Here is a 20,697-nt window from a genome sequence, read left to right on the forward strand (position 1 = left end):
GCTCCTTATAGGTTGTCCTGGCTGTCCATAAGAACCCCCTGGGGAATTACTTGATCTACCCTGGCCAATTAATCCAGTGTCTCTGGGGCAAGGGACTGAGGCTTTGGTGCTGACTGAAGCTTCCTAGGTATTTCTCCTGTGCAGCCAGTCTAGAAGACCTCTGAAGATATAACAGTGAGATAGCTAAAACAATCCTGTGTTGGTTTTGGGATAGTTTTGCAGGCATCCATATACTAAAAGTGTAAAGAAGTGCAATGGAAAGGGCCGGGCGCGGTGGCTCATGCCTGTAATCCCAGCACTTTGGGAGGCCGGGGCAGGCGGATCATGAGGTCAGGAGTTTGAGACCAGCCTGGCCAACATGGTGAAACCCCATCTCTACTAAAAACACACAAAAAATTAGCCAGGCATGGTGGCACATGCCTGTAGTCCCAGCTACTCAGGAGGCTGAGGCAGGAGATTCTCTTGAACCTGGGAGGTGGAGGTTGCAGTGAGCCAAGATCATGCCACTGCACTGCACTCCAGCCTGGGCAACAGAGAGAGACCCTGTCTCAAAGAAAAAAAAAAAGAAGAAGAAGAAGAAGTGCAATGGAAAGAAATGAAATTCAGGAAAGTGGTTGTTTCCAGGCCTAGGAGGCAGGGTAATGATGGGCAGGCGTCAGATGCAACTTTGTAATGTTTCAGTTCTTAAGCAGAGTGCTGAGGACATGATGTTGTTTTATACTTTTTGGTTTGGTTCAAATAGCTCATCATAAGTTAATGAAAAAAATGAACATGGATTTTACAGACAGACCTGAGTTTTAAGTTCACTTCTGCCACTTACTAGCTGTGTGACCTGCAGCAATCATATAACCTCCCTGGGCTTGTTAATCATCTGTAAAACAGGGCTCACAGGGCTGTGTGAGGATTACCCTTGACATTCTCACACTCCTTCCGGGAGTCCCAGAGTGAGTGAGACCAAACCGGGACAATCAGCTCTCCACCAACCTCAGGCAGGGGCAGGTTGCTAACTGCCTTCCAGGCCTCAAACTTTGCCATCACAGAAAGATGGCACCACCTCCTCAGGCAGGAGGCCCCTAAGGCCGGGGTCAGAGCAAAAACACCCCTTCCTTCTAGGTTTCTTTTGTTAAGAATAGAAGGAGGGGGATTCTAGGGGAAGGCAGTGTAGCCCCTGCCCAGATCTGTTTGCAGATACCTCTGTGACCTCTGCTAAAGGGTGGAGTACGGCAGGGGTGGCGGGTCACAGTTCTGAGAAGGTAACATACAAAGAGATCTTCCCTTAAAGATGTAGGAAGATAAGGATGGGGGGAGTTGCTGGGGAAAGCCCCTTCTCCCACAGCCCCTGTGGGCCCTCATAGAAATGCAGGTTGGATTGTGGTACAGCCAGGCAGCCTGTCCCCTCGAGGACAGGACCCTGGGGAGGGCCCCCGGGGCAGGCAGGGTGTCTGCACATACGCACACACTCTCTCATACACAACACATGCCTGTATGTGTGCACAGGCCTAGCTATGGAGTAGGAAACGAACTCAGACACCATTCTCATTTGGACAAGCTTAAAACACGATGTGGCTCATTTTTATTTTATCTCAGAAAAAAACATTCCCTTTAGAAGGAAAGGCAGTTAGACAAGGCCTCTCACCGGGTAGCTCTGCACTACTCAGCACATGCCAGTGGCCTGCCAGCCCCAACCTCTCCCCTGGGACCTGGGCCCATGCTCTGGCACTGCTCTGTTACAAGTCCCTGTCCTTGATCCCAGCTTTGTCACTCCAACAGATGGCCCTGGGACTAAGAAGTGGATGGCAGCCGTGACAGCGGGGAAGGACTGCCTGAGGCTCCCCGGGCAGAGGCTCTGGTGCCAGGTTAGCAGCAGGACCGATGGCAGACCCAGCAGCCAGAGAGTGAAAGGTAATAAAATAAAAAGGGTTTCCTCACACTTACATTTTTCCTGGAAAAAAGTCAAATGTCACCTCTGGGCCCAGCAGCTCCTGAACCCTAGGAGAGTCTAGGGAGAGTGGTGTGTGGGTGGCAGAAGGCTGTTGGAGCCACTCCCCAGTCTCAGGGCCAGGCCACTCTGCTGTGCCCAAGCTGCTCTGTGGAGACAAGGTGGTGCTTCCAGATGCTTCTGCAGTGGAGGGCTGGGCCCTGCCCAGCAAAGATGCTGCTGGTGCTGTGGCCCCCACCTGGTGCAAAGCCTCACAGCATGAAACGTCTGCTTCCTCAGAACCCAAGCCCTTCTTGCTGGGCCTCATGCTGCTCCAGCCTGGGGCTCCCTCCTCTCAGTCCAAAGTAGGAACCAGCTGCCCTCAGGGTCTCCTGGTACTCTCTCTCTTCTCCCAACATGACTGGTCAAGCCAACCAGAAAGATAAAGATTTCCTTCCCTTAGGAAGGGGCAAACTCCTTGGATCATCAGGACACTCCTGCTCCATCCTGGGCCAGGGGGTCGTCTAGGCCAGGGGGCTCTGGGCACACTCCCTTGAGCTCATAGCTAAGGAGCTCCACGTCTGGGAGGCCCGTGTTCCCCTGGGACTCTTGGGCACTCCCTCCACTCACCAGCCCCAGGGCGTAGCCATTGGGCCTCCGCTCAGGGTGGGGAGCACTGCCGTTGGCCCACACTCCCGGCGGGTGGCCGTTGAGACGGAGGCTGACCTGCTCTCCGTCACTGCCATGAGCTGCCAAGACCCGGGCACTGGTGCCAGCTGCCTTGAAAGGTTCTTGCTGCCTCAGGACGTGGCTGCGAATGATCTTGCGGAAGGTCTGGCGGAACTCGCGGATACGGTAGGCGTAGATGAAGGGATTCACAACCGAATTGGTGTGGGAGAGGACGATGGCCAGGTACATGAGCCAGAGAGGGGCGTGGTTGCAGTCGGGGCAGAAGAAAGTGAAGCAGTTGATGATGTGTAGGGGCAGCCAGCAGAGGGCAAAGAGCCCCACAATGATGGCCAGTGACTTGGCAGCATGGACCTCCTTCTGCAGTGTGGACCGTGCCCGCTCCCCCGGCAGAGGCTGGCTCTCCATCTGCTTCAGCTGTCGTCGTGCCGCCAGGAAGATCCGCAGATAGACACCCAGCATGAGCAGCAGGGGCACCAGCACACAGGCAAAGAAATTGAAGTACACCATGTAGTTCATGGGGACCACATCCTCAAAGAGACAGGCCACCTGGCCCTCCCCGCAGCCCTGGGAGTGGTTCTTGCCCTCCTTTGGCTGACCGCAGTTGTTCCAACCCAGCATGGGAGTCAGGCCGATGGCAAACGACAGCACCCAGCAGATGGCAATGATGCCCTTAGCCCTCGTGCCAGTCACCAAGCCATTGTACCTGGGGAGAAGAGACCAGCATCAGAGATCTGAGAAACCAGGGTTAAGCAGGGCCAAGAGTTCAGAACCCCAGAGCAGCACCCTCTTCCCCATTTCCTGACTATAAGGTCTTGGACCAGTCATTTCCCGCCACCTCGCCCCAGCATCCTCTTCCGTTAAGTGGAAGTAATATGCCTTGCCTTTTTCACAGGCTGCTGGGAGGTAACAGGAGAGCAGGCATCCAAGAAATAGAAACCCATGTACAAATGCCCAGATGGTCATTGAGTAGTTTTTGGAGTTGTCCTGGGACTTGGTTTGGTTGGAGGGAATTAACACACGATTTTTTGAGGGGGAAAACATGATTTTTCTCTACAGGGAAACACGTCGTAGCCTTAACCAAGATCAATTACCTCCATGTTGGTCGCAGCCTTAACCAAGATTAGTCACCTCCATGTTGGTTGATCTTGGTTAAGGCTACAACAGGCTTCCCTTTAGAGAGTGGGAAGGGGTCTGGAGGGTGGCCTCACTGGCTAGGGGCAGCACCAGCCAGATCAGACCTGTAGGGGATCTAGACCTCTTATACTCCATACCCTGTCTTCTCTTCCCCATTTGCCATTTGACTTGGGGTCTCCAGAAGCCCTTGAGGAGAGGCAGCATGGGGGGTAAAAGAAGGGAGGAGGTCCCAGGCCAAAGGAGATGCCATTTCTCCCCTCCAAACCCACTCACAGCCCTCTGGAGAGAAATGAGAGAATTACGTGTTAACATTTACATGGCCATCTTAACATTTGCAAGGAAATACTGAGGTCCAGGGGGACAGTAATCTGCCTGAAATCACTCAGTCTTCCTGAGTGACAGCCAGACAGAAATCCAAGCCTACCAATTCCCAGTCTCATACTCGGGAAATGGCTGGATCTGCCAGCCAGGAAGCAGACTTCAGCCCTGTAGGAAAGGTGGCCTAGATTTCATGAAAGAATGGACAATAAAAAAAAAAAATAGTCTCCCTCATTTGGGAAGGCAACCTTGATCACTGAGGGATGACTTCTGTTTAACAGTTTTGATTCTGGCAAGACCAGACTACACTCCCCTCTACCTGGCAGAAACCCTACCCATCCTTCAAGTCCAGGATAGAAGTCTCAGAGAAGTTTCCTACCGAAGTGCAGCAGATCCCCACCCCATCTGGGCCCCTTGGGGGCAGGGCTTTCCTACATCCATCTCTGCATTGCCAGCTCCGAGACAGGGACACTCAGAAGGTGCAAGGAGGCCGGGCGCGGTGGCTCACGCCTGTAATCCCAGCACTTTGGGAGGCCGAGGCGGGCGGATCACGAGGTCAGGAGATCGAGAACCCTCGTCTCTACTAAAAATACAAAAAATTAGCCGGCCGTGGTGGCGGGGGCCTGTAGTCCCAGCTACTTGGGAGGCTGAGGCAGGAGAATGGCATGAACCCGGGAGGCAGAGCTTGCAGTGAGCTGAGATCGCACCACTGCACTCCAGCCTGGGAGACAGAGCAAGACTCAGTCTCCAAAAAAAAAAAAAAAGAAGGTGCAAGTAAAGATGTGCTCTACTTAACTCCAGAGCTGGGAACATCCACAGAAACCATCTCATTCACGGGTAGCAAACAGGTGCCTACAGGTAGCACACACAGGAGGCAGCTGGTGGGGCGTTTACCTGGTCTTCACTGCCATGCAAAACGCAGGCCTGCTGTTACCAGATCTCAGGTGGGGCTGGGGAGATGATGTTCTGGGTAAAATCTCCCAAGATTTAAATTTTGTCAACTAATTCAAATAAAAGAGAAAAAGAGAAACCCTGGTGGCTTCTGATCTCTTATGTGGTCCAATCCTCTTGTTTTACAGGTGGGTAAATTGAGGCCCAAGGAGAGGAATGGACTGGCTGTGGACATTCCAAGAGCCCAGAGGCAACTCAGGCCAAGGTGAGTCTGTCTGTTCTGAATCTCTTAGGTCAGTTCTGAATCCAAACAGTAACCAGACAAGCCCATTCTCAGGAGCTCCTCAGCTCCATTCCGTGGGGGCTTGGTTACCTGTAACAGGGCCTCAATAGGAGGGTCATGGACTTGCCCATTGCTTCCAAGCAACAGGGAGCTGGCACTGCCCTGCCTCCTGTGGGACTCGCAAACATAAAATCTCAGGCTCTCTCTCACAAACATAAAATCTCTCTCTCTCTGACACTGAGAGAGTGTCAGTGTCTACATTACACAGCACTGACTCTGTGCCAGACACTGTTCTTAGTGCTTTGCAAATAGTAATTTATATAGTCCTCATTGACTGGGAAGTTATATTAATTTTGACATTATTCCTGAGAAAAGCATATCCCTTCCTGGGTTCCAGCCCTGTAAACAGGAATGTTTTAAAACTTTGTCTCTCTGAGCCTCAGTTTCTTCATTTGTAAAATGGGACCAAGTCCTGGACCTGTCAGCACTCTGCCCTCTAAGGGCAGAATGGAGAATCAGTGGGTGGAAATTATAGGGAGGCAGATTGTAACTCAGGGTAGGTAAGAGTTTTTCAGCTGAGCTGTTCACAGGAGAGATGGGCTGCCTCAGGCAATAGTGAGTTTCCTGTCATTTGAGGCAACAGAGCAAAGCCAAGCAGCCACAGGGGTGTTGCAGAGCTGCCTGGGCCCTGGGCCACCTGCTTTGCTGGTTTTCAAACTTCTAAGCAGCAAACCTTGTCGCCCACATTCCCAGGCAGTCACAGAGGTGAAGCTGCTAGGGAAGGGAACGGGCTTATTAAATGTTTATTGAATCAGTGAATTGGTGGGGACACCAGAGCCAACCCGAAGGCTTCTGGGAACACAGGATGGAAATCCCTAGTCTGTCCAATTGTTTACTTGTACAGAAAAGGGAACCCACAAGGGGAGTCTTCCACTGCACTCTGCAAAGAAAGCCCCGTGTGGGGACAGAAACAAAACATACATTAATAGCACTTGCTTATATATGCAAAGAATATCTCTGGAAGGATTCTTAACATGGCCTTGCAGGCAGGGAACTGGGGGTGGGGGACAGGGGGTATGGAGGACAACTTTCTACTATACTATACTCTTTTGTTCCTTTTTAATGTTTTAGCATGGGCAAAACATTACTCATTTTTTTTTTTTTTTAAAAAACCACAAATAGACTAAGTTTATTCAAAAGAAATCCCCGTAGGCTGAGAGCCCTGGACCCTGGTGCCCACGGGGTGGGGACAGCATCAGGGCCCAAATGGAATCACAGCTGAGCCTCAGCCAGGCCCAGCAGCGTACCCTGGGCTGCATCTGTGACTAACACACTCACATCTTGCCCTCCTAGACTCCAAACATTGACCATCCAGCTGGAAGGGATGCCAAGGCTGTCTAGAATGACATACCACCACTCTGGGGTGCCCAGGCATGTCAGAGAATGTGGGTCCCAGAGCTGCTGCCCACCCTTTGTAGAGGTGCCCTCTGCAGCCCTGTGTCCCCCAGCTTGCAGGCTGCCCCTTTCTGGGGATCTCCATTACTCACATTGGGGGCTCACCCTATGGTCCAAGAATATGCCCCATGATTCCAGGTGGGGCTTTATGTGCACATGTCCCAACCTGAGGAGTAGGTGGAGCTTTCCAAAGTTGTCCAAAGGAGTCATTGATCCAAGAACTGAAGAGCCATGGACCCACAGGGGAAACCTCCATTCCTTCCCCTGGTATGAACAGGCCTGACTTGGCCTCCACCTTTCCTGCCCACTCTGTTCATCTCTCTCTGTCACTTGGCAGCCAGGCCACCCTTCCCTACCCAGTGCTCACATGCTGATTCCTTCCTCAGGGTCTTGTCCCAGGCTTTGCCCCCCTCCTGACACACCTGCCCCCACACTCATGCCAGTGAGACCCTGCCTGCCCGTCCTGCAAGACCCACTGGGTGACACCTCCTCCAGGGAGCCCTCTCTCCCAATCCTGCCCTCTTAGAAGTGTTAGGACTTCGGGCCTCACCACCAGCTGCCACCTGCACCTTGGCCTGTTCCTCAAACCAGCGAGAACATCCACCAAGGGCTGCTGTGAGAGCCAGGGGACAGTGAGGCAAAAATCCCCTGGGAACTGGGAAAAGAAACCCGTGTCTCTCGCCCTGAATTCCCTATCCTCTGGGGACACAGAGAGCTACATCTCTGCCTCTGGCCTGGAGTCTTTCTCACAGAGTTCCTCGACTAGGCCCTGTGCTAGCCCAACAGGTTCCCTGAACTTGGAAAATAACAGATTTCTCCAAAACTGAATTCTTTTAAAAAAAAAAAAAGTTAATGGAGAGTGGGGCAGGCCTGAGGCTAGACCCAGGGCTAGCCGAATGGACCTTTCTGAGTGGAGTAGGAAACCGCATGTAGAGGAGGCTGGATTCCCAGCTGAGAAAGGAGGAGGGAGGATCCTAAGGCAGGCTGCGACTCCAGCGCCGGCCAGGAGTGTCTCCAAGTTCCCCTCACACCCCGCTTGCTCTCGGGAGCCCACATGGACACCTCCACATGCCCAGCGGCCCAGGGGCCTTGAGGAACAGGAAAGCAAAGGGACCTGCGGGCCAAGAACAGCCTGAAGGGCCCTGGAGTCCATCCACATCAGGAGACACTCGAATGTCCTTCCCTACTCTGGCCTCCCCATAAGTTTGTGAGTAACAGGAGGGTCAGAACATCCGCCTGGCCACAGTGCAGGCCAAGAGGATGACAGGAGATGCTGAGCTGACACCCTTTGGCAACTGCAAAGCCCTCTGCCCTCAAGGGAGGATGAACATCATCGTCGTCATCCTCTCCAGGGCCCCCTGCAGCAGAGACCAGCCTAAGCCTTGCAGAGCCTCATGGAGCAGAGTCAAATGGCTCAAGGTCTGGGTGGAACTAAGGTCCAGCTCCAAGAAAGTTGGGATGAGATGGGTAGAGGATAGGGGGCAGGTCCATGGCTCTGAACCCAAAGATCTGAATCCCCACCCTCCCCACGCCTCCAACCCTCTTTAGGGTCCCTGTCACCCCATCCACTCACTGGACCTTCAGAACACCTTTGTGAGCTCAGAGGGGCAGAGAGACTTATCCTATTTGATGGATGAGGAAATGGGCCCAGAGAGAGGCAGCTAACTTTCCACAGCCACACAGCACATCCTGTCCTACTACATAGGGAGTCATTCTCTCAACTCTCAGAAAACAGAGAAGGAAAGGAAGAAACAAAAGAGAAAAAAAGTCGAGCTCCTTTAAATTGAGAACAGCAGCCCTGATCATGCCCTTTGAATCAGAGAAAAAAGTGAGAGCTTGGCCTCTGCTTCCCCACGGAGCATCCCATCGGTGTGCAGACTCAGCTTGGTTCCCTGAAGTCCCCTCCAGTCCTTTGTTCTCTGTCCCACCTGGGCACCTGCAGACAGGGCCCCTCCTGGGCCTCCGTGTTCTGAGCTGCCACTGGACAAACCTAAACTCTGCTCTGCCCGTCGCAGAGCAATGGATGGAGGCTCCCCAGAGACTGCACTTGGAGTCCGACAGCCCCTAATTCCACCCCTCTTGGGGCTGGCCAGGGTCCCCTTCTCCTTTGCTGAGGGTTCTAGACTCTCCTGGGATAGAGAGCATCTGACAGGGCAGTGTGAGGTCCAGACTCCTCCCCTTCCCTGGAGCAGCCCAGTGCAGCTCCTACTCCCACTTAGAGCCCAGGTGACAGGGACGGCCACCTGCTGCAGGCTCTGCGAGACAGGCTGCTCATGACCGCTCCCCAGTGACTGAAGTCACAGTGGGGATCAGGCCACATTTTTTTCCAGGCCTAGCCCCAGCTCCACTACCAACTCGTTATGTGGCCCAGAAACAGCTGGCTGTCTTCTCTGAGGCTCATTTTCCATCCCGAAGATGAGAGGAAATGACCTCTAAGGGTCCCTTGGGTTTGACACTCTAAATTTCCATTTGCTCATCTAGCTGGGTCCTCCTTCCTGCTGGGGCACCCTCAACCTGAGTGGGGCTGCTGTGGCACCTTCAACCTGAGTGGGGCTGCTGTGGCTTCCTCTTTAGGTAGGCACCCACCAGTTTCAGATCATTCACCGCAGAGATGGCACACTCTGCTCCCTGACTCTCAAGAGGCACCACCTCAAGCCTCATGCATGGCCTCAGGGCCCACAACCACCCAGGCTGTGGAACCCAGCTCTGTGGCAGAAGGGCCAGGAGGTGGGGCAGAAGGCCTCTGAGGTCCCCAAGGGAGGGATGCACTTTCTAGCCTCATCTATGGCCTGGGTAGGTGGAATCCATGCCGAGTAATTCAGCCTCTGGGAAAATCTTCGTTTACACAATACTTGGCTGAAGTCACTTCACAAAAGATTCACCATAAAAATCCCCTCCAATAGCCAGCCCCTGAGCACACTGGCTGCCTCTAAGACGATGAGTCCTTGGTGACTTGAGCAACAGAATTTGCATATAGGTCCAAGTGACTCACTGTGGCATTCAGCCAAGTCACTTCCCCTCTCTGGGTCATTTTCCTAACGTGCACACTGCAAGGCTGGCCCAGAGGAGCTGGGGGAAGGCAGGTGGCGGGCAGCTCCTAGCTCTGAGGTCCTATGGTTTCCCCTGGCTCCCCGCTCCACCCCAGTATCATGCGGGGGGTTTTGCTCGTGTGTGAGGAATGGCCCAGACACACCCGCTGGCAGCACGTGGGTCACTGGGACCACAGCTCCCTGCTAAGCCCAATGCCAGACCCTGGCCACACTCATCTGCCAAAAACCAGAGCACAGTTGGCCTCAGGCAGCCTAGGGGAACCCAGGCCGCCTGGGAGGGCCAGGCTGCCCTGCGCCCATGGGGATCAGTCAGTTCGGCATGACTGCTGGCCACGTGCTGGCCCTGAGGAGCCCCTGCTGAGCCCGGGGCCCCATCGCCAGCTCACCATGCTGACACTGCAGACCAGGCTCACCCTGGCTCCGGGCACAGACCAAAGCCTGGGCACCAACAGCCTTTGCACAGATGTAACCCTGGCCCTGCTCACCGGAGCGGGATGCGGATGGCGATGTAGCGGTCAATGGCGATGGCCAGGAGACTGAAGATGGAGCTCTGCGTGAGGACCAGGACGAAGCAGGCAATGAAGAGGCAGCCGTGGCAGGCAGCGCAGAACCCAGTGCTGATGGTGATGGCAAAGGGGATGGCGAGCACACCCACCGCGATGTCGGCCGCCGCCAGTGACACCACAAAGTAGTTGGTGACGTTCTGCAGGTTGCTGTTGAGCCACACGGCCCAGCACACCAGCACATTGCCCAGGATGGCCAGCACAGCAATCGCCAGCTCCACCGTGATGTACACTGAGGAGCCCATGATGGGCACGGCCACAGACAGGCAGGCTCAGCACGGACGCGGGCTGGGCCAGCTCACGGTCCATCGCTGCAGCCCAGCCGCCCGCCTGGCTCCCAGCCCGGCCCAGGCGGAGGGGCCCAGGCCCCTGAGCCCCTTCCTCACAGGAGCCAAGTGCAGCCCTGCTAGGGCGCTCTCCAAGGGATTTTTTACAGAGGACTCTGAGTCTCCTGAAACCAGGCCCTCTCCAGGGGTTCTGGCAGCAGCATCATGGCTCAGCCCAGCTTCAGGGTTCCTGAGGCACCTGCAAAGGGACAGCCGATGAGAAGCTGAACCATCTGCAGAGGGTGAGCCCTGCGGAAAGTGCCACCCCTTGCCCCACACCCACCTTGGCCTCCTGAAGACCCTATAGCTTCAGATCCCACCCTACCCACAGGCCAGGTGTCAGCCTGAGGATGGCCCCTGACCCCGCCTAGCCCCATGCCCTGCCTGGTCTGCTGTGGTCATAGCCAGGAGGCAAGAAAGGTGGGAATTTGACCCTCACTTTAGAGGAGGACACCCAGAGAAGTCACCGAGCAAGGCTGGTTCCCCTGGTCCAATAGAATTCCCGCTAAGACTCTCACACAAATCCCTCCCAAGGAGGCAGCCCCTTCTCCCAGGCTCTGCAGAACGAGTACTGCCCTGGCTGGGCCCCTGCCAAGACTCCAGCTCACCCCAGCACTATCCATGGTTCCCTGCATTCCCTGCTCTGCGCATTGTTGTCACGGTGCCTCCCACTCTGGACTCAGGGCCAAGGATCAGATGTGGTCTGTTTTTTTCCTGGGGGGGCCAGAAACTTGTTAAAGTCTGTCACTGTTGGCCCCCCATGCTCAGCCTCTCAGGCCTCTTGTGGCAGCTTGGCCAGTCTCCTGGGTCCTGGATCTCGGCCAGCCCCATGACACTCCCTCCCAGAAAGGCCCCTCCCTGCCCAGGCTCCCCCAGTCCCACCCACCTTCTCTCGCCAGGCCAGCTTCTCAGCCCCCCTGGCCTGCTCCATCCCGTCAACTCTCCCAGGAACTACCAGCACCCACCTAAGGGACACCAGCCGCCCTGTGAAAGGACAGGCCAGAGACCCCTGGAGCTCAGATGTAGAAGGATGTGGGGAGCTGCCTGGTCCTGTCTCCCACTGCCGCAGAGGGTAAGCCCTCTCATACTGCACCCGAACCCCCTGCCTCCAGGTGCCCCTGCCAGTCAGCTGCAGTCAGGGCGGGGGCGGCGCTGCAGCTGACTGTGAGCTTCCACTAGGAGGGAGCTGCCTCACCTCCCTCCTCCCACGCCCTCTCCCCCACCTGCTCCTCTGCCTGGCTGACACCAGGAATGACTAACTGGAGTTTGGTCCCTGGCAGAAAGCAGGTACGGAACCAGGACTGAGGGACTCTGGGCAAAAATGCTTTTCTTTTCTGGGCCTCAGTTTCCTCATTGATACGGTGAGGCAGCTGGACCCCAAATGACCTCTAGGGGCCATGCCAGCTCTCACCCATGATTCTATGAGAAGGAAATAAACAGATTTAAAATGGCTCCCCCAGAGTCAAAATGGAATTACTGATAACCCTCAGAAGCAGAAGTCTTGGTTCCCCAGCAGGCCTGAGCCCAGCCCCAACTCCCAGTGTCCCCTTCAAGCCTGTGAATAGTCTGGGTCCAAATGGACCTCTGCCCGTTAAATTGCCCCTCTCTGAGAGCTAAGAGGCCCCCAAATCTACCCCCTCCAGTCCTGAACCCTCATGGGGCCCTATGAGTGTGTGGCCAGCCGCCACCACCTGCCTGGGGACAAGAGGTCAGAGGCTGCCTTTCACGTGGACTCGGGCAGCCACCTCATCTCTCCCTCTTCTAGGACATGAGGGATGGAGCAGGACTGGCAACCTGGAGAGGAAGTCACTCCTGGTCCTGAGCCCTGTTCAAAGGGCCAGGCTCCCCTCTACCCCATTGTCCATGTGACAGAGCTCAAACACACAGACCCCAACTTTCCCTCCAACTCCAATGCTGTCTGCACCTCAAGTGGCTGGAACAGGATTGGCACGGGCTGCAGCCATACCTGGGACTGGAGGTTCTCCTGCACCCAACAGGCCCTTTTGCTCCTACTAGGAGCTTCAGAATGGAGCATTGACACAGAAGCAGGAGGAGGAAGGAGAGCAGAGGCCAGAAACCCTGCAGAAACAGACGGCCTGCAGCAGCTGCAGAGGGCTGAGTCCTTCCAAGCCCCTGCTTTCCATGGGGCACTTGCCAGGCAGCCACTCACAAAGCGTGTCGCTGGCAGGGATGCGCCAGACCAGCTCTCCTGGCACCATCCCTGGCCACACTCAAGGAACACAGTTATCCCTGATGCTCCTGGCCTCTCTCCCTGAGCAGTACTCACCAGGGCCCACCTGACTCACGATGGCCCCTGCCCAACAGGTACAAGTGGAGCTGGTGCTGGCCCCGGGCTGCCTCCCACCCAGGTGCCTGGCCTGTGGCTCCAAGGTGGCCTCCCAGGCCCAGCACCACCAGCAACAGCAACAGACCACTGTCCAGTGACGCCCAGTGGGCGACTGAGGAGCCGCCTCTACCCAGGGATCCTGCCTCCCATCACGGCCCTCTCTAGGGCATCTGCATTGAAGGATGCCACAGCCTTCTGCCAATCTGACCAGCCCAGACTAGAAGGCTGATGCAGCCCCAGACCACGCTCCAGATTCAAGGGCCTTGCTGGGGGCAGACAAGGTGGAACATAACACGTCTGCCAAAGTGAGGGAGGACTCCCCAGTCCCACCACCCAGAGCCCTGCTGGTGGGGTCACATCATTGGCACCCGCCTCAGGGGCTGGACTGGTGCTATGCCAGCCGGGATGCCCAGTTTGGGAGGAGCCTGACCAGGGCCTCTGGCAAGGCTTCCCTGGCAGCCCTGGGTACCTGCCTGTGTACCCCCGTTCTCAGGGTCTCCCCACCTTCTGTGCTGTGGGTCCCCATGCTAAACAGCACTAGATACCGATAACCTTCTTGACTATACTGAAGCCATCTTCCTGCTGCCCACCAGCCTCAGTGACGGCAACAGACCCCTCTGCCCAGGCTGGCCTCACATGGGGCTAAAGACACCCACGGCTCCTGCTGCCAGGGTCCACACAGGCCACCTCGTTGCCCCTCCTCTCCCCTCAGCCCCTCCTTAAGCACTCCTGCAGGCTCTCCCAGCTGCTGCCAGCACATCCCGGGTGAGGCTTGCCCGGACCCACAGACAACCTGGGCCCCTGCCAAGCCAGAGCTGTGCCTTTCTCGGCCCCAAGCAAAGCAGATCGGTGGAGTCGGAGGCACCCTTGGGGCAGACAGGGGAAGAGGAGTGCATTCCTCGGGGAAAGGTTGGGAGCTACCCAGCCGTAGGCTGGCAAATCAGCCCCTGGCCGGGGGCGCCCTGACTTACAGGCTTTGCCTGATTTCTGTGGTGTAAATTCTCCCCTTGTGCCCAGTTTCAAGCTACTAATGTGTCGTGGACCGGAACTGGGGAGCAACACAGAGTCAGCTGGCCACGATGCCAGTCACTGCTGAGCTGCCAAACCTTACGCGTCCCAGGGGGCACCTGCCTAGAGGCCAGGCACTGCACTGGACCCTCAGACACAGCTTGTGCAGCCTGCTTAGGAGCTTGGGAAATGACTGTCATCTGTGATCTTGCTGGTCCCATGAAGCCCATTTTACAGATGAGGAAACTGAGGCCCAAAGGCACGAAGCAACCTCTCTCAGCCTCACCAAGAGCACTGGAAGTTGGTGTAGGGCTGGGACCGTGCCCACAGAGAACACAGCAGCAGGAAGCCTCCTGGGCCTCCAGCTCCCCTCCCTCAGAAGCCTCCCAGAGTGACAGGAAGGTCGGAGGCCCCGGGGGAGGGGGCGGGGCCAGGATCTGGCAATTTCCTATCCCTCTCTGTTGGCTCTGTGCATCTAATTAATCCTTGAGTCATCTGTTGCTAACCAGGAGGGGAAATTAAATATTAATAATGTAATACTTCTCTGTGATTACCCCTTGTTGGGGACAGATCAGAGGGCAGACGCTGCCCCATACAGACAGGGGACACATGCTGCAGAACGTGCATAATGCCTCCTGAAAGAACAACCTTATAGGATTCCACGCGGTCAGACTCCAAACTGCTGCTTCTTCCTGCCTTCCTCCTCACTTCCCCCAACCTGGCCACTTTAATTAAAACTCCATTTAATCAAAACCCACACATCTTCTGGCCCACTTCTTCTGATTCCTCGTATGTCACACCAGCAAGGCCCTCTGTACACATGCCCAGATGGTGGCTATACCCCCCAGAGCCTGCTGCACGGAGGTGCCCACCAGCTTCTAGGCAGTGCCCTGCACATCTGCTCCGGAGTACGGCTAAGAGCAACGTACAGGACACAGTGCAGGGACTCGGACCCGCTCCAGCCATGCCTGGCCTGTTCCTGGGCTCCAGAATCTCAGCCTTAGAACCCTCCTGCTGCTTTCCCATAACAAATGTTTACCAAGTACCTCCACCAGGCCTGGCAGCACCCCAACTGCTGGGCCATGGGGAGGTGTGCCCCCCGCTGCTGTGCCTGGCCCCATCTGGGCCCTGAGCATATGGCAGGGGACCTCAAAGGAGGAAAGGACTCAGGACATTCCTGGGAGGCGGCTGCTGCCCTGCAGTTTCAGGCACTGCAGGCCACTCCCTGTCTCCACAACATTGGCTCAGCTAAGAGGAGTCACAAATCAATTTCAAAGCGCAAGAGGTAAATGAAGGCTAAGAAAGGTAAGCAACAATAAAAAATATGGAGATGAATTCATTCCAGTAGAAAGGAAGGTAATACAGTAATCTAATAATGATTTCAGAGACTTTTAGACTCTCCAAAGAGGCAAAGAAAGGAATGGCATCCGTAGACAAGAATGAGAACTTCTGAACCAACTGGCGGAAATGGAACAAGGACAGGTGGATATGAACAAGAAATAATACAAAATCCAGGGACTGAAAAATAGAGGGACTGAAATAAGGGATGTGGTGGGCTTCAGGCACACATACGGGGGAAGAGACGACTGGGGATCTGAAGCTAGTACTGAGGAATTCTCACAGAAAAGCCATGAAGAGACCTAGTCTAGGAGGAAACAGTTGAGAGGCATGGGGTGGACTGAGAAGCATCAACAAGTGGCTTGCGGGAGCTCGGCAGGGGCACGGCAGGTCGTGGGCCCCACTGTGACTGGCTTTTGGGGTGGCCCAGGGGGGCCTGGGCATGAACCTCCCAGAATCCAGGGCCCCAGGATCCCCAAACCCCTCCCAAACTCATCAGTGCAGGTGCCTTCCTCACTGCCCAGCAGTAAGCAGCCGCCCAGCATGGGCTTCGCTTCCCTCCTGACCTCCGGGGCTGCCCGGTGGCCCCTACTTCAGGCGCTGGGTGCAGGCTGGGCCCGGGACACAGAGAGACGCCTGGCATCCCTCCCCCACAGCCCGGGTGCAGCTGCGGCTCTCTGCTCTTGGTGGCAGGATGTGGGCAAGATGGGGCCAAGACCCAGCTCCCTGCAGCTGGAGGCTAAGGCCCTGAGCCTGCCTCACAGAGCAGCCCCCACATCGCAGCCCCGGGGCCAGTGCTGGGGGCCCTAGCTCCTGCTCCCCACACCCCCATGTGTCCAGGCTAGGGGCCAGGAAGGCCACAGCACCCCCCTCCTCCCCGCCTGGGGGCCACTCACCCCCTCACAGGAGGCTTCACCTGACAGCCCTCCTCCGAGGGGCCGCATCCCGCACAAAGGTGCTGGGGGCCCACGCTGTGCTGAAAGCAGCCTGGCTGGGGGCGGCTCCTGCTCCATGTCACAGTCCCTGAGGCCCAGGCAGGGCTTCCCCTCTGCACGCGGCTGCTCACATGTACACAGGCTGCAGTGAGCCACGTCACGTCACGTGAAGGATTGGCACCTGCACCTCCCTCAGATGGCGGGCAACAGGTACTATGCCACTGAAGGGGGGACAAGGGAGTGTTTCTAGATGGCCCCGCGGACACAGAGCCCAGTAGTCCTGGGCGGGACCCTGTCGGAGGCTTGAAGGAGCAGTGCTGGGTACAGGGCCTCAGAATGCCCCAGGGTGGCTGCACTGAGGATGGGAGGAGTGAGGACCGGCTGTTGGGTCCCTGGGCAGGTGTGACAAGGCAGCCCCGGAGGCTGACAGGAGGGCAGGGTGACCAGAGCCTGGCCACTGCTTCTTCCCCACTGAGCAGCCTCCCCCAGGCTGGCTCAGGGTTTGCAGAGGCCACTGAGGGACCAGAGGCGAGTCCCCCTGTGACACAGGGGCAGACAGATACCAGCCCGGGGCCTCTGGGGAGAAGTCTCCTGTCTAGACGCCAGAGGAGACACCAAGTGACACCATCGGCCTCCCTCTGCTTGGCCAGCTCTGGCAGCCTCTCCACCAGGTGACGGCTGATGCCAAAGACCGGGGCTGCAGCGGCACATCCGAGGGGTAGGCACAGAAGGGCAGCAGCAGCCCCTGTCCAGTGACTCCTGGAACAGGCCTCCCTTGCGGGGTGTTGGCGGAGGGCGGTGAGAGAATCCCCATGGCAACTAACAGAAGAAGCATCTGGGTGAGACTTGGAGGAGAAGGTGAAGGGAGACCGGTATTGAGAGATTCTAGCAGAGAAAATGCCGCGGAGGCCCGAAGCCAGGGTCCTGCCTTCCCTGGGCTCCCATCACCCCCTGTGCTGGGACGCGGGGCAGCTGCTCTCCTGCTACTCTCTCTACCTGATCCTCCCTAGTCCCTGGCCGGATCCACAGAGTCCAGGCTACAGGGGCCCGGGCCTCCTTCTCCGCCATGAAACTGCCTCTTCCCACCACCCATAGCCCCGGGTTCTGCACAGGAGGTGGGCTGTTGTGTGGGGGCTCCTCTCTGCACCCCAGCTCCATTCCCTTCCCCATCTGGGTTCCTCTGCTCCTTGCAACCTCTGGACCACACACCTCCTAGGACCAAGCCCCTCCTGCCAATGGCCCAGACCCTTCGCCTGGGAGCTAGAACCCTCCCTTTCACCAGCTCAGCTCCTGCCTGTGCAGTCTCCTCTCCGCAGCACCCTCACCACACACGCCCTAAATCCCCTCAGCCTGTGCTTCCCGCCTTCATCCATCCATCCATCCATCCATCCATCCAGCTTCCATCTGTCCTTCCTCTGCTCTCCCGCGTGCTCAGGGCCCTGTTTGCGCTGCAACAGACAAGACAGACCCCGCAAACACGGTTGGGAAGGCAATTCTAGCTCATTTGGGGTTAGGTGGCTCGGGTATGAGGTCGGTGAGAGGGTACTAAGACCTTCTTTGGGGTGTCAGGACACAGCTGAGAGCCACCAGGGGCTGTGGTCCCACACAGCAGGCACTGCCCAGGCCTCACCTGGACTTTGCAGGACGTGATGCCCTCAAGCCACATGCTGGCTCCCAGGGCAACTACTGTTCACATGTCCCTCTGCCAACAGCAATCCCTGTGGTGTCCCCTGACCCTCAAGCCTAACACCCTCCCTCCCAGGTTCCCCAGCTCCAGCACACACCCTTAACCGGCCCTCTGGTCTGCCCTAAACCTTCCCCCACTTGCCCTCAAACCAAGGACTTTCCACATTAGGCATTGCTAAGATCATCATCCTTGTTCTACAGATGAGATATCAGATTCCCGGGGACAGCGACCTGCTCAGCGAGTGGGTCGAGGAGGCAAGACCAGAACCCAGACGAGAGCACTGAAATCTCCAGCCCATCGCGTTGCCCATGAGGCAGTCATTGCCATTGATTGCCCTCCTCCGTCGCGACGCAGGGCATATTTGGGGATCTGTAATTCACAGGCTGATATGGGAAGAAGCCCAGCACAGCACTCAGACCAGCCAGGTCAGCCTGGCCCAAGGCCCGCCTCTGGCCAGAGGTGACTGGGCTGCCCGTAGCTTCCTGAGGCAAGGAGCAGGAAAGCTCACAGCTCAGCCAGCTCGGCACTGGGGGAACAGGGGACGCGGATGGAGGGGTAGTGGCTGGGATTTGCCTGAGAAACTCTAGGACTAGGGAGAGCCTGGGAGACCCCAAAGAGCAAGCGCAGAACAAGGAGGGACTGACACCGTGGCCGTGGACCAGCCTGTGAGGCGCCCCTGCCATGGATCTGCCGGGATGTGGGGGGGCGTGGGTGCTGCCCACAGGGCCCGGCCTACCCAGCCCCACCCAAGGCCTCCAGGAGCGGCCAAAGCAGGGCCAGTGAGGAAGCCCCGACCCCGCAACAGCTTCCCAGGCCCGCGGTGCTCCACAGAACCCTCCACCATGGTCCCCAGGGCTGCAGCACCCTGGGGCAGCCCTGGCGCGTCATGGAGTATCGGCAGGGTGCCCCGCCGGGGAACCCAGGGGGAGCCGGCAGCAGAGGCAGAGTGGAGGCGGCCTGAGCACCGGGCAAGAGGGCAGAGGACCCTGTGTGTGGCAGAGCCCAAGAGAGGAGGTGCTTCAGGATGGCGACGGAGGGCTGTATTGACCTGCGGCCCACCCTCCAACGAGGGCCACAAATACCTGCGCCTCTTTGCAGGGCCCCACTCCCCCAGCCTAGGACCCAGCCCTGGGTCTCCCTCTTCCTCCCATGGTACAGTCGGGGCAACTAACGTCTGAGTGCGGGACACAGGGATCTCAGCAATGCCGGCCCGCGGCCTCCTACTCAAGCTCTTGGGCCGCCTTGCGCCAAATCCCTCGAGAGCCGCCACCATTCCCGCCATTCCTACCTCCGCTCGGGGTAGCCAGGCAGACGGCCGGGGCCAGTCCGAGGCGCGCACCCACCCCCGCCCGTCCCCTGTCGTCTCCTGGGTTCCCCAAACCCAGTTCCCGCCACCACTGTCCACGGAACGCGCCCGCGCTCGGCCCAGCGTTCCTGATTCCCCCTTTCTCGGCGCGTCCCGGGCGCTCGGGTACCTCTGCCCGCGCCTCACCTTCCCGGGGAACCGGTCTCCGCCCGGCTCCTCCACCTGGGGAACCTCCCTCGCCCCGGGGCCCGGCCCGCCACCCCTCAGGAAGCGCCTCTGCGCCCCCAGCCCATCCCTGCTGGAGGAGCCCCCGGAAGGTTCATGCGAGCGCGCGGGGCCTGTCTGCGGCGCATGGACGGACTGACGGACTGACGCTCCCCGCCCGCTACCTGCGGCGCCGCGCCGGCCGCCGCACTTGCCTTCCCTCCCCGCCTACCCCCGCGCGCCTTCCAGTGCAGTTTGGGATGGCTCGGAGGGTCCCGCACGCGGTGCCGCAACTGCGCCTGGGACGTGACTGTGCCTGGGCCTTTCACAGGCCGTGCCGGCGGCCACCGCGGGGCAGGACTCGGACCCCGCGCCGGGGAACTGGTCTCGGGGAGGCGGGAAAGGAACCCTGAGGGGAGCAGAACCCCAGCCTCCCAGTCCTCCCGGCCCCGCACCCCCGACGGCCCCACGCCGCCAGGCCGCCAGCTCCGGACCGCCGGCACCCCACACCCCGGACCCGGCACCCAGGACCCCGCACCCCGGACCTAGCACCCCGGCTGACCTGCGGCTCGCACGCCGGCTCCCGCTGTCTCGGCGGCCGCTCGGTCTCCGGCTCCGGCCGCGCCGCTCACGGGCGCCCCCTGCAGGCAGCTTTGAGACCCGCGCTGCCCCCGCCCCGCCCCGCTGCGCGGAGAAACCGAGGCCGGAGGGGGACCCGAGGCATCGGCCCGCGAGGCCCGCAGGTGATCCTGGAAGGACGACCCCGCAGGTGTCCCTGTCAGGACGAGGCCGCGACGGGCCTGGACCGCGCCACATCCCCCGCCCGCGGCCCCCCAGCGCGCTCCTCCCGGGCTCGCATCCATCCCGCCGCTTCCTCAGCGCCACACCCACCTCCCTTCTAGGAGTCCTCGGGCCTGGGAGTCCCCTTCCCCGCCCCTTGGAGCGCTCCGGGCCCCACCCCCACACTCCCTCTTTTCTTTTTTTGAGACGGACTCTTGGTCTGTCGCCCAGGCTGGAGTGCAGTGGCGCGATCTCTGCTCACTGCAACCTCCACCTCCCGGGTTCAAGCGATTCTCCTGCCTCAGCCTCCCGAGTAGCTGGGATTACAGGCGCCCGCCACCACGCCCGGCTAATTTTTGTATTTTTTAGTAGAGACGGTGTTTCACCATGTTGGTCAGGCTGGTCTCGAACTCCTGACCTCGTGATCCGCCCGCCTCGGCCTCCCAAAGTGCTGGGATTACAGG

The 20,697-nt window shown here is 58.1% G+C and overlaps 1 protein-coding gene across 2 annotated transcripts; it reads right to left on the reverse strand.

Annotated features, from left to right (window-relative positions):
* Positions 1-1,533: 1,533 nt before the first annotated feature.
* ADORA2A (adenosine A2a receptor) lies at positions 1,534-20,344 on the reverse strand. 2 transcript variants are annotated; one of them, XM_030815926.1, is made up of 3 exons: positions 20,016-20,344; positions 10,225-10,827; positions 1,534-3,311 (listed from the first exon to the last, which is right to left on the reverse strand). In XM_030815926.1, the coding sequence occupies exons 2-3, from the start codon at positions 10,545-10,547 to the stop codon at positions 2,405-2,407; spliced, it is 1,230 nt and encodes a 409-aa protein (XP_030671786.1). In that variant the 5' UTR covers positions 10,548-10,827; positions 20,016-20,344; the 3' UTR covers positions 1,534-2,404. The 2 variants fall into 2 exon arrangements, with proteins under 2 accessions (XP_030671786.1, XP_030671787.1); XM_030815927.1 differs by lacking the exon at positions 20,016-20,344 and adding an exon at positions 11,237-11,483.
* Positions 20,345-20,697: the final 353 nt, after the last annotated feature.

The sequence above is a fragment of the Nomascus leucogenys genome, chromosome 7b (genome assembly GCF_006542625.1).
Source record: "Nomascus leucogenys isolate Asia chromosome 7b, Asia_NLE_v1, whole genome shotgun sequence".
NCBI lineage: Eukaryota > Metazoa > Chordata > Mammalia > Primates > Hylobatidae > Nomascus > Nomascus leucogenys.

Coding starts and splice junctions, on each gene's coding strand:
- ADORA2A (XM_030815926.1), bottom strand. CDS start 10,547: ATGGGCTCCTCAGTGTACATCACGGTGGAGCTGGCGATTGCTGTGCTG. Junction 3,312..10,224: donor GCCATCCGCATCCCGCTCCG/GTGAGCAGGGCC, acceptor TCTTCTCCCCAG/GTACAATGGCTTGGTGACTG.